This window comes from Artemia franciscana, chromosome 15, assembly GCF_032884065.1.
Source record: "Artemia franciscana chromosome 15, ASM3288406v1, whole genome shotgun sequence".
Lineage (NCBI taxonomy): Eukaryota > Metazoa > Arthropoda > Branchiopoda > Anostraca > Artemiidae > Artemia > Artemia franciscana.
Window position 1 is genome coordinate 38,126,461 of NC_088877.1, and position 13,043 is coordinate 38,139,503.

A 13,043-nucleotide genomic window follows, 5' to 3' on the forward strand; every position below is an offset into this window, starting at 1 on the left:
ATAAAAACCGCAGAGGTTAGACCCTTATCACTTTCTAGGAATAAGCTGAAATCGGGGTACTGGAAAAAAAATTACCGACGATTAAATATATTATTTTTGAAAAGGGAAAGTATCTAGCGATTTTAGGAAAGCTTTAGTTAAACGTCTTTAAAAGAAACGTGAAAAAAGTGAGTAGTGAAAACGTGAAAAATGGAGGCGTTAGTATGGTTTCTGGAAGAAGCAAATCACTCAAGATGATGATACTTTGCAAACTTGGAAACGCTGCAGATGAAGTTTTAAAAGAGGAACAGTGTGGTTGTAGAAAGGGGAGAGGATGTGTTGATTAAATTTTTATTCATTGCTTATTGTACATATATTATTAAAATGTATAATTATATTATAAATATATAAATTATTATTCATTCTTATAAATATATTATAATATTTAAAATTATATTATAATATATGTTACATTTATTTATTATAAATATACATCATATAGTGATATTATAAAATACTTATTATAAATGTATAAATTTATTTTATTAAATTAATTAATAATTGAGTCTTTGAGTCATCGATCCCCTTTAGTCCCAGATAAAAATACTGACCTGAGAAGAGAGTGAGAGAGAGAGAAAGAGAGAAATAGAGAGAGAGAGTGAGAGAGAGAGAGAAATTTGCAAAAATAAAAACGGCTTTTTCTTGTCATTTCTTTACTGGGGGGTTCAAAGAGCTTTTATATCTCTCCTTGGCCTTGCCCCTAGATTATAAAAATTTAAAAGCTGCTTATAATACTATTCTGAAAGAATTTAGTACAGTAAATTATAAACTAGCACGGTTTTTCCTAGAATGGGTTAATATATGACGGTTGAGACTGGAAATATCTGAAAATTCTTTCTCGCATACAACACACTTATACGGTTTTTCACCTGTATGCAATATTTGATGTCTATTCAAATTAATCAGCTGAGAAAAGCTCTTCTGACATATATTACATTTAAACGGTTTCTCACCTGTGTGCACTCTTTGGTGAAGGTTCAAACTGCTTGATTGAGTAAAAAACTTTTCGCACACATCACATTTAAACGGTTTTTTTCCAGTATGAATTCTTTGATGTCTTTCCAAGGCTGAATGGAATAGAAATCTTTTATCACATATAGTGCACTGATAGTCTTTTCTGTAATTTTTCCTTAGCAAGCCAATATTAGAATATGAAGCTTCCGGAAGTGCATTGGTATTAATATTAATTGATGAAGTATCTGCAACTCCTACAATAAAATAAAATAAAAGTGATGAAAAAAAAAAAAAAAACCCAAACTATATAATAAGACATTCTCAACACGATATCCTAAAGAAATGATACGATTTTTTTATCTAAATTTTGCGTTTCAAATAAAAAAAAACAAAAAACAATTCCTCTGTTAAGAAAAAGAAAAGAAGAAAAACCGATGCCTGCAATTTAATTAAACTTTAGTTTAAAGACGGGTCTAACGATCAAAGAGTCTCTCTTTGCTGATAATTTTAGCAAAACAACAAGGGACAAATTAAAAAAAAAGTTGCCAGAAGATTGTACCCCTCCTTTTTTTCCCTAAATAATTGTATTTAAAATATACTAGAACTAACATTGAAATTCCTTAATTACGTTTTTTCCACCCGTAATTAACTTTTAGAACAGTTATTTCATTAAAGGAGACGTTTCATGTAAAGTGTACACAAACTCCCTGGGACCCAAAAAAGGTTGATGAAAATAATTTATTTTCGAGAATAATAACAAACTCATTAATGTATGCTTTAGTTTACCAATCAACAGTTAGAACTTGATTATTTTATATATAGAAATGATAATTGATCAGCAGCCAAAAAAAAGTGACCTTTAAGGCTCGTAAGCCGTTGGAACTTGATTATGTTACGTACTGAGATAATAACCGATAGAATCTGATTATATACCATCATGTATATAATAATATCACTCCCATGTGCCCTATTATCCTGTATCAGTTCTGCCAGTCTTCAGCTTAAAATGATAGTATTAATAGGTTTAGCCGTCTTACCATCATACGAGTATTGTTTAGATTTATAGGCCACTTCATGACCAAATACTCTGGATGAATTGGCAGGTGATATTATTCCCATTAATAATCAATAGGTTTTGATGGTTGGGTTGTAACAGTTTGGAGATTTGGCTGTTGAGGAGGGAGGAGAGAGCTCAGAGACTAATGAATTTTTTCGATTGATTTCAATTATTTTTTTTCGCTTAATTTTTAAATTAATATAACGCAACCACTTAAAGGAATAGATATTTAAAATGGGGGGGGGGATGCTTAGAGGGATTAAACTATAAATCTACTTCTGAAAGTTTTATTCACCTAACAAGATAAATTTCCAAACTTATAAAAATTCAGTTCTTTAAAGGAGATAAGGTGGGACATTCCTAGTCCTTAATCTGGGATTATGATTCATTCTGGAAAGTTTCAGGAAACATTCTAGAAGCACAAGAGCCACCTAATATAGCAAAAAAAAACAACAACAAAAAACGCTCTTCTACAATTTTACCTCAATATTTACACCCACGAAGTGTTGTTTGAAAGCATTTGTTTCCTAAAGATAGAAACCATAGTGCGGCGAAAAGACATGTTTCAATAACCCCGAACTTCAGACGATTGTCATCTCAATCAAACCATACCCCACAGTTATTTAAGATAAATTTACATTTTTAGATTAACCCTAGATAACTAGATGGTTATATACTTATTCTTAACTTCAATAACAGCACTCATATACAATCTGGACAAAAAAAGAAATTAAAATACAAAATAACAAATCATGTTTATATTCAAGCAGTAAATTGCACGTTTTATTTGCTTTAGTTCTTGATTAAGTATCTTCTGTCTACGAAAATCACTATTCTGTAATAAGTTTTTATTGTGAACTACAAGCTAGCAGGCTTTTTCACGAATGGATTGTGAGATGATAGTTCAGGTTCGACTTAAATGAAAATGCTCTCTCGCATCGATCACATTTATATGGTTTCTCACCAGTATGAAGTATTTGATGTGTTTTTAAATAATCCGCTCGAGAAAAAGCCTTCTGACACACATCACATTTAAACGGTTTTTTTCCTGTATGAGTTCTTCGATGTCTTTCCAACTGTGAATGGGTGGGAAATATTTTATAGCATATATTGCACTCAAACTCTTTTCTGTACTTTTTCCTAGGCATGCCAATATTAGAATTGGAAGCTTGCATAAGTGCATTGGCATTACTTGATGAAGTATCTGCAACTCCTATAATAAAATAAATAAAAAGGATGGAAAAAAACCTAAGACGCTATAATAAGACATTCTCAATTATCACAGAAAATCTCAAAATCACAAGAAAATCAGACAAATTAAGAAAAAATAATAGCGAAACAAGAGGCTTGAATAGATTCAAGTCTTTATAAGCATTATAAAAATAAAACTCTTAAATTTTTTATTTACAGATTTTGCGATTCAAATAACAAAAATATCCCTCTTTTAAGAAAAAGAAAATAAAAACATTTGTTCTTGCAATTAAATAAACTATAGGTTAAAGATGGGTCTAATGACGTAAGGGTTTGTCTTTTTTGCTGGTATTTTGAGCAAAATAACCACGGACCTACAAGAAAAAAATGATCTGGAAAATAAAAACCCCTTTCTTAAAAAATTGTATTTAAAAAGAGCTAGTACTAACTCTGAAATTCCTTTATTACTATTTTTTCATTTTTTGATATAATAATTAACTTCGAGATAAACTTTTTAGATCGTTTTTGTGGCCAGATAATTAAAACATGCTAGTTTTAGGAAAAAACGAAAAAACTGTGTATCCCATTTTAAGGCCGGGCCCCAGTACTTGGCATGCGACAAGCTTTTATATATTGATTCTCTTTATAAGCAACGACTTCCAAATGAATCACCTTCGTTTTTTACTCTTTCCTCTGGAAAATGGAAGGCTCCACAAGGAATTCATAAAACGTTGAAGGGTCCCAATGATTTGTAAGTAGCAACAGCGTAGTTAATTGAATCTTTATACTGCGTTTTGCGCCAAGTTTTGTTTGCGTTGAAGATTGTGAAGACGTTATTTTTTTTACGTAATGTGTCTTTATTCTTCACTTTCATTTTTGATTCAAAGTAAAACAGTTCAAAATAGGGATGAAACCGTTTTATTGACAGTGAACAGATATAAAATTTAACTGGATATTTCGAACACATATACAGTGTTCAAAGTTTACTGCTGAGTTTTACTGCTAATGATGAACACTGTACATGTGTTCGAAATATTCAGTTATATTTTATATCCGTTCACTGTCAATAAAAAGGTTTCATCCCTATTTTGAACTGTTTTACTTTCGTCATGGAAAGGTCTTCGAAGTTATCTACATTTTTGATTCATTCTGAATTTCACTGTCGCTTGTCTCCTAACAGCACAATTCTTTGTTCTTCACTTCATTTTTGACACGTTCTGATACTTACCTTCTTGCTATCGCATGTAATTGTTGCAGCGGCTTATCTTCTAACCGCATTTTTTTTTGTTCTCGCTGTCGCATGTCTTTTAAGCCGCCTTATTCTTTAATTAAATAAAAAAAACTAGTTTTTTTAACTGAAAGTAAGGAGCGAGATTAAAACTTAAAACGAACAGAAATTACTCCTTATATGAAATGGTTTGTCCCCTCCGCAATCCCTCGCTCTTTACGCTAAAGCTTTTAATTGTTTTAAAAAGTAGAATTGTGGTAAAGAGTCAAACTTTAGCGTAAAGAGCGAGGGATTGCGGAGGGGACAACCTATTTCATATACGGAGTAATTTCTGATCGTTTTAAGTTTTAATCTCGCTCCTTACTTTCAGTTTAAAAAACAAGTTTTTTTAATTTAATTTCTGAACGTTTTTGAATTAAAAACTATTTTTTTTATTTAATTTCTGAACGTTTTTGAATTAATGCATTATTCAAATTTTGAATTAATGCATTATTCAATTTGTATATTAACTCTTTTTTTGGCTAAATGGCTTTCTCTTAGTTTTGATCAGACGATTTTGAGAAATAAGGGGTGGGGAAGGAGGCCTAGTTGCCCTCCAATTTTTCGATTACTTAAAAAGGCAACTAGAACTTTAAATTTTTAACGAACGTTTTTATTAGTAAAAAATATGCGTAACTTAAGAATTAACTTACGTAACAAACTTTTATATTCTTATATTTTTATTATGTATACGAGGGGGTTTGTACCCTCGTTAATACCTCGCTCTTTACACTAAATCGTAAGTTTTATCCATGACCCCTGAATCAAAAAGGCCGTAGAATAAATAGTTGAAATTACTAAAAATACTTTAGCATAAAGAGCGAGGTATTTATCTCCTCCTAAATACCTCGCTCCTTATGCTAAAGTATTTTTAGAACCCCTCATATGCGTAATAATCTCTGTTCGTTTTAAGTTTCAATGCTACTCCTTACTTTCAATTGAAAAAAACGTTTTCATGTTTGTTTTTTCATTGTTTTTTTATAGTAATGCTAGAAAATCCTGCGCCCTTTTCATTGAATTTTTCTTCCCCCATGACATATTCCTCCAAGGAAAGATCCTCCCACATAGCCCCCTCCCCTCAACCTCACCCCCAAACCAAAAAAATCCCCCTGAAAATGTCTGTACACTTCCCAAAAACCATTACTATATGTAAACACTGGTCAAAGTTTGTAACTTGCAGCCCCTCCCCCAGATATTGTGGGGGAGTAAATAATTCTCAAAGACATAGTTATTATGGTTTTCGACTATGCGGAACAAAATGGCTATCTCAAAATTTTGATCCGTTGACTTTGGGAAAAAAATGAGCGTGGGAGGGGGCCTAGATGCCCTCCAATTTTTTGGTCACTTAAAAAGGGCACTAGAACTTTTCATTTCCGTTAGAATGAGCCCTCTTGCGACACTCTAGGACCACTTGGTGGATACGATGACCCCTGGAAAAAAAAACAAAAAAAAAACAAATAAACACGCACCTGTGATTTGTCTTCTGGCAAAAAATACGAAATTCCACATTTTTGTAGATAGGAGCTTGAAATTTTTGCTATAAAGTTCTCTGATAGGCCGAATGCGATGGTGTGATTTTCGTTAAGATTCTATGACTTTAGGGGATGTTTCCCCCTATTTTCCAAAATAAGGCAAATTTTCTCAGGCTCGTAACTTTTGATGACAAAGACTAAATTTAATGAAACTTATATATTTAGAATTAGCATGAAAATTCGATTCTTTTGATGTCTCTTTTAGCATCAAAATTCCGTTTTTTAGAGTTTCGTTTGCTATTGAGCCGGGTCGCTCCTTACTACAGTTCGTTACCACGAACTGTTTGATATTCACTTTAAGCCTTAATTCGTTCCATTCCCCGTTGTTGCATGTCTTGCAACCGTATATGTCTATGTTTTTCACTTTTGTTTTTGACACGTTTTAAGTTTTGCTGCCACTAATCTTCGAAATGGATATTTCTTTATTTTTCACTTTTGTTTTTGACTCTTTTTAATTACCGCTAACGCTCTCCCTTATCTTCAAACCACATATTTGTTATAACCGGATATTTATCTGTTGTTCATTTTCAATTTTGACTTGTTGTAATTGTCATTGCCGCAAGTAATCTAACCGTACATCTCTTTTTGGTCGAATATATTTGGAAGAAAGAGGGCATGGGGAGAGGGGGAAGATGCCCTTCGATCACTTTTGACACTTAAAAAGGGAACTAGAACTTCTAATTTTCAATTAAATGAGCCTCCTCAGAATTTGAAACAACCATCCCTTAGATAGAAATATAATATGCCCTCAGGGCATAACTTACAACATTTTCCCTGTGACCTGGAAGGTAGCGTTGTCCTCAGAATTTTTGCTATCTAGGCTTTGAACTATTTTGAACAACATGGCCATCTCAAAATTTTGATCGGCTGCATTAGGGTAAATAATTCTTGAGGAGGAGGAGGAGGGGAATAGTTAACCTCAGATCACTTTTAGCTCTTAAAAAGAACCTAGAACTTCCGATTTCTAATTGAATGAGAGCCCTCTTAAGTTTATACGACCATCCCTTCCATAAAAACTATATATGCCCCCAGAATATAACGTAAACATTTATTCACGGGCTCAGGGGGTTGCGCAGATTACAGCGTTTTTATTATCCGACCTTTGAACTATTTTTAACAAAACGACTGTCACAAAATTTTTATCGGATGCATTTGGGGAAATAAGGCCAGGGGGGATAGTGGAACTCCAGGATCTAATGTACGACGTTTACTCACGGGTTCTGGGGTTGTGCTGACCCCAGAGTTTTATTATCCGACCTTTGAACTATTTTTAACAAGATGACTGTCTCAAAACTTTTATCGGATGCGTTTGGGGAAAGAAGGCCAGGGGGATGGTGGACCGATCACTTTTGCTGCTTAAAAAGGGCACTAGAACTTGCGATTGAATGAGTCCCCTCCGAAGTCTATGCGACCACTCGTTCCGTATTAAGTTATGACCTTATGACCTTTACTATTGAAATCTTACACACTAACGAGTCGAATACTCTCCGTACACGAAGCAGCAGGTATTAGACCAAAGTCAAGAGCTGAAAGAAAAATAATTCAAGAAAGCTGAACATACGCGCTCAGCTGAACATTTTGTCCTTAATACTAAAAATTACGAAAATGAGAGTTTTAAATTAAGCGAAACGAAAAAACAAGCTTTTTCAAAGAATGATGTGGGACGATGATTTTCAGGATCATTCCATAGTCCACTGAGTAGAATTATTTACTTCCAATGCTGTCCTAAAGTCTTCACTACACTCGGGGAATTTTCTATAATAATATTTTTTTCTATAATAAAAATACGGTTTACCCTTCTAGTAAAACAAATTGTAAACTCCATAATAAACCTATAAAAGTTGAAGTCGAGATCCATACAAAAACACTTAGAAGATAAAAAAATGACATTAATAAATTTCGTAATGACGAAAAGTAAACAAATAATACATTATCAGGTAAATATTTGTCATCTCTTTCATTTCATTAATGAGCATATTCATCAATTTTACAGTCGGCTTGTCTGAAGTTTTTATATTTCATTTGAGGTCTCCGGAATTTCATGCATGACTTTCTTCATGAAGATCTAAGTTCAATAGACCTTATTCCACAAAAATTGGAAAAAGAAAATAAAATAATATTCAACAAAATTAATTTTGTATTTTTATTAGTGTCTTAAACTTTTAGTAAAATTAACAATCTATACTATAAATATACTACTACTTTTACCATACTACTATTAACATACAATATAAGAAAATATACATATTAAAAGTATATTATAAAAGATAGCGAAAACTTCAGGTAGGCAATAGAAACCGGTTGGTGCTTTTTTCCAAATCATGATCAACCATCGTGAAATCAGACGAAAATAAACAAATTCAAGTCTAGATTGATAAAAAAGAGTGAATACCATAATTTTTAGCTTTAATTTCAGGCTATTATCAAACAATCTTCACCAAAACTCCTTCAGGCGACGATTTGAAACGTTCTTTCTAGACCAAAAAAAGCAATTTAGCATTTAGAACAATGAGATAAGACAACAGAAAAATTCCGCCTTCAAATTAGTCTAAATTAATCGAGTTTCCTCAACTTGCCTCTCCCAGTTTTTTTTCCAAATAATGTAATATATTTTATTCTCAAAATATTTGAGATATACCTCAACTGTCAAAAGATGTGGTACCTGATTCCCGGGTTTCAGGTTGAAGTTTACAAGGTCCAGAAAAGCCAAAAAAATCACCCAAAGGAACATCTTCACGCTTAGGAAACAAAGGAAGGTTTGAAACACTGAAAACCACCTCATTGTGACTTGATAAGGCATCGTAAACTTCTAAAACAAAATATAAAATAGACGAAAAAAAATCTACGGCAAACCTTACCAAACAAATTTTACAAAATGTCTTCATTATAAGTTTCACAAGAATTGATAATAATAAGCAGCACAATAGCCCAGTCAGTTTTCAGACTCTTTAGTATTTGATTTTTTCCCAGACCACTTCTCGAATGGAAGACATCGTGGTTAACACTCCAGAGGTAACTCATTCAAACAGAGAATGTAATATCGAATGCACTTTTTAAGGCAAAAGTGTCACGTCAACCAGCCACCCCTTTAGCTACTTTCCCTAAAAAACATCCAAGAAAAAGGATTGAAATAATCATTCTGCCCAAAATGAAAGATCATTCCTATCACTCTGCATGGGCGTGTGAGAGACCCCACCAGAGCCTAAAATTATACGAGCTGTAAATTGTTTACATATTGGTTTTGTTGAATGAAGGAGAGGCGTGTTTTTATCCTCAGTCTTGAAAAAGGCTGTGGATATGTAGGTCAAAGTTTTAAGAAATTAAAAAAAGAATAAAGAAACACTGTGTATAAAGATTGACAAAAGGCATATCAGTAATAGGATACAGTGAACTTTCAAGGATGCAACTACTAATACTGCTACTACTCTTAATTAAAAGAGTTTAGATTCATATAGATTGTAAAAAGGGCGAACGCGTAATATCCAAGGTAAAGCTAAAGCTATTGCGTAAAAATGCGCTATGTCCTCCCATCAATGGTTTACATTACTAAGGTGAAACTTCCAGGGCTTAATCAACTACTACTACTGCTTCTATAAGTGAGCAAAATCGAAATTAGTTTATTTAGCTTCTAAGCATGGCATAGATGCAATATCTCAGGAACAGAATAGAGAATTAATTCAAAACTTTCAGGAAAAACTGAGGGATACATGACATAAATCAAAAGATAGAATATGAAAGAGTATCACTAAAAAAGCGTGCAATATTCCAGTAAAAGCTGAGGGTATTACGCTGGAACTTCATAGCATATTCTGAATGATGTTGAAGTGAACCAAAAGATAATATGTCCTTCCGAGTTCGTCAAATGTTTGTACGTCACTCCACAATTAATGATATATCTTTTATTCGGAAATATTTTTTTTTTTCTAAAATTTCAAAAAATTATGAAGTATTTTAGGATTTCTATCGTGGAAACTAGAATAATAAAACTTTCAGCAATAGACATAAAGCATATAATACATCTAGTGATAATGTTGTGCAACCTTACAAACGTAATCCAAATTCCGAAGTTTTTTTCAAGTTAGATGGCATTTTATATGTCATAATAATCTTCTGGCCCAGGTTAATGAAAATTTTGTGTTTCAAATAGTAGCCTAAGGTGTCCCCAAGGGATGTATTTTATTTTGTTTTTTTCATTTCAATAATGTTTTAATCCCAATTAAGGGGCATTTTGCTATCTTCGAAATTAATTGGGTTAGCATAATGAACTTCTCAGGAATAGATATCGAGCTCAATCAATCAATCAATCAATCAATTTATTAATACTAAAGAAAACTATTACAAAAGTAAATCAATTAATAGGCCCAAGAAGCTATGCTTGTAATGGGCTTCAATGCTTCAATGATTATCTAGCAAATTGATGAAGACAGCTGCTATTTTTTAATGGTTGGGACGTGGCTTATTAAATTACTAATACCTTAAGTTTCATATGATTACTAGTACGTCGAGCTTGTTGCGATCTGTTGTATTTGTATATTTTTGTTGAATTAACATAACAATAAAATTCTTTTAAGAAAGGTATATATCACTGAACAGTTAAAAATCAAATCTATACATTAATATGTTAATTATAATATGTTAATTATGTATATTCTATACATTAAAATTTTCGATATTTAACATTTCAAATTATTTATCAGTTGACTTACCTACAGGGGAATATTTTTAGAAAGATGAATTAGGCTTCTATTTCATTGTGTTTACCCATTTAGTTGACTATTGAAAAATTATATTAATTCTTTTTTTCTTCTGATTTTAAAACATCACTTGTTTTTACTAAATATCGTCATGTTCTCACTGTTTAATATCTGTTCAATACAAAAGTGTTGTACAGCCCTAATACTTATTGAAAAACCTAACTCAACCGATCCATGAAAAATGGCGGCAGTGCTTCTTTTTGCTTTCAGTACAGAAAAAAACAACATCTTTTTTATTTATCACTCAACGAATCAGTATGGAAATTAAGGAGACATTTTACGTGGTCAAAATGTTAATACCAACTAAAATAATAATCGCAGAAAATCACCGTTTCAGGAATGAATAAACCTATAATGGGGAAAAATATTTTTTATTTTTGACGCCACTGGGGCATCATATTCAAACAGTTCTCTGCCACGGAAATATTCAACATGGTACCCTTTTTAGAGTGAACATAAGAAACTTTTACTATGTTCTAGGAAGTTTCGAGGCAAGTCAGAAGGGTTCTGGACTGAAAAGTAATAAAAAAAAATACCGTAAGAAAACTCACTTTCATCCTCACGAATATTTGATTCAAGCTCAGAAGGCTTAAAACTACGATTAAGCTGTTCAGATGCGCAAGGAGAAACCACCAAAGAAACATTTTCATGCTTGGGTGATAAAGTAGGATATTTCCTCCCAAAAACATCTTCACTGAAATCTGACAGCGTTTCTTCAACTTCTAAAGAAAATTGTCAATAAAATAATGTTAAAGCCCTGACAGAAATAACCCTTCTGGCATTAGAAATTATGAAAAACAAAAAATAATAATTACATTGCGCTTCAAAAATGAGAAAAGAAAATTTAATAGTAAAACAAAAATTAAAAAAATATTTAAACATTAGTTAGATTTAATGAAATTGTAAATATAATGAAATTGTAAATTAGACAAGTAATTTTCTAGTGTAACATGAGAGAAAAACAAATAAAAACACTTTCTTGATTCTCAAGACTGCCAAAACTAGTGATGGAACTTAGCCAGAGATCTCGGCCTTTTATAGACAAATTTGCTTTAACAAATCCATTTGTCCTAATAACTTCTCGTTGGCTTAGTTAAAACTAATGATTTTGTCAAATTTAGAAAAACTTCAAATCAATAGCTGTTGTCAAAAATTGTATATAAAATTCATTTCTAAGACTTTGGTTTGTAATGATGCTTGAAGATTTTAGGAATTTTGTTTGTGGTGGTGTGTCACTGACTAATCAGCAGCGAACCTTTAGTCACTATCAGATGCTCATAATGACTTGAAACCTGTATGTTAAGAAGTTTAGAATCGTCATTGATTGTCTGAAAGCAGTTGATTATCAATGACTAACATGCATTATGATATAATTAGAAGAAGAATTGAGGTTCACAAGCCACTACACGACTTGGAGCCCGTAAATGATTCATAACAAAAAACATTTCTCCCTAATGTAACCGATTAATCTCTATAATAGACTTCATAAGGCCCCTGTCTGGAATGGTACGGGCCTAATTAAGCACATCTCACCCTAGGGCCTAAATCTCATCCTGCTCAACAGCGAGGTATGTCTTTTTTGATAATTCAGTTTAATGGAATAGCAAAAGGGTTGAGTTTCGTAGGATATATTAGGATCTAGTATGTTACTGAGGTAGGTTTTATTAAATAATAATAATAATAATAATAAAAAAAAAAAAAAAAAAAAAAAAAAAAAAAAAAAAAAAAAAAAAAAAAAAAAAAACAACTGTCGTATCGACATTTTGACAGAAGAATTCATGCGCTTCAAACTGGACTTCATAGGAATTTCAGAATCTCCCATCCCGAAGCTAAGAAATATGAAGTTATGAAATATAGAACCTATTTACTCAGGCAAGAAGAATGGGTTGAACAAGCCTGGAACAAGGTTTATTTTGAATAATAAAGCTTCTGGGTCTAATTTACGAAGGGAGATTCATAATAATAGAACTCTAGTTGCTCATTTTACAACTAAAAAGTTCAATGTATCAGCCGCAGTAGCATATACCCCTGTAAATGAAATTAATGGAAATAATGGTGACTCAAACGAGTTTTACCCACAGCTGAAAGAACAAATAGACAGGGTAAACAAAATAAACAAATAAAAAGCGCCTGACTGCGCAATAATTAGAGCAGAAAATCTTCAAAATGGTTCTGTTTTGCAGGTATATCAATTTTCCTTACTATTCCAGGTAATTCACGCTCATTTTAGGATTTATTTTTTAATTATA

The 13,043-nt window shown here is 32.2% G+C and overlaps 1 protein-coding gene across 1 annotated transcript in view; it reads right to left on the reverse strand.

Annotated features, from left to right (window-relative positions):
* Positions 1-759: 759 nt before the first annotated feature.
* LOC136036583 (zinc finger protein Xfin-like) overlaps positions 760-13,043 on the reverse strand; it is a 63,247-nt gene continuing 50,963 nt past the window's right edge. Inside the window, exons 9-10 of the mRNA XM_065718887.1 lie at positions 8,703-8,849; positions 760-1,247 (exon numbers count right to left, since the gene is read on the reverse strand). Coding sequence (XP_065574959.1) covers positions 802-1,247; positions 8,703-8,849 — 593 coding nt within the window. The 3' untranslated portion in view covers positions 760-801. The remainder of the gene's footprint in view (positions 1,248-8,702; positions 8,850-13,043) is intronic.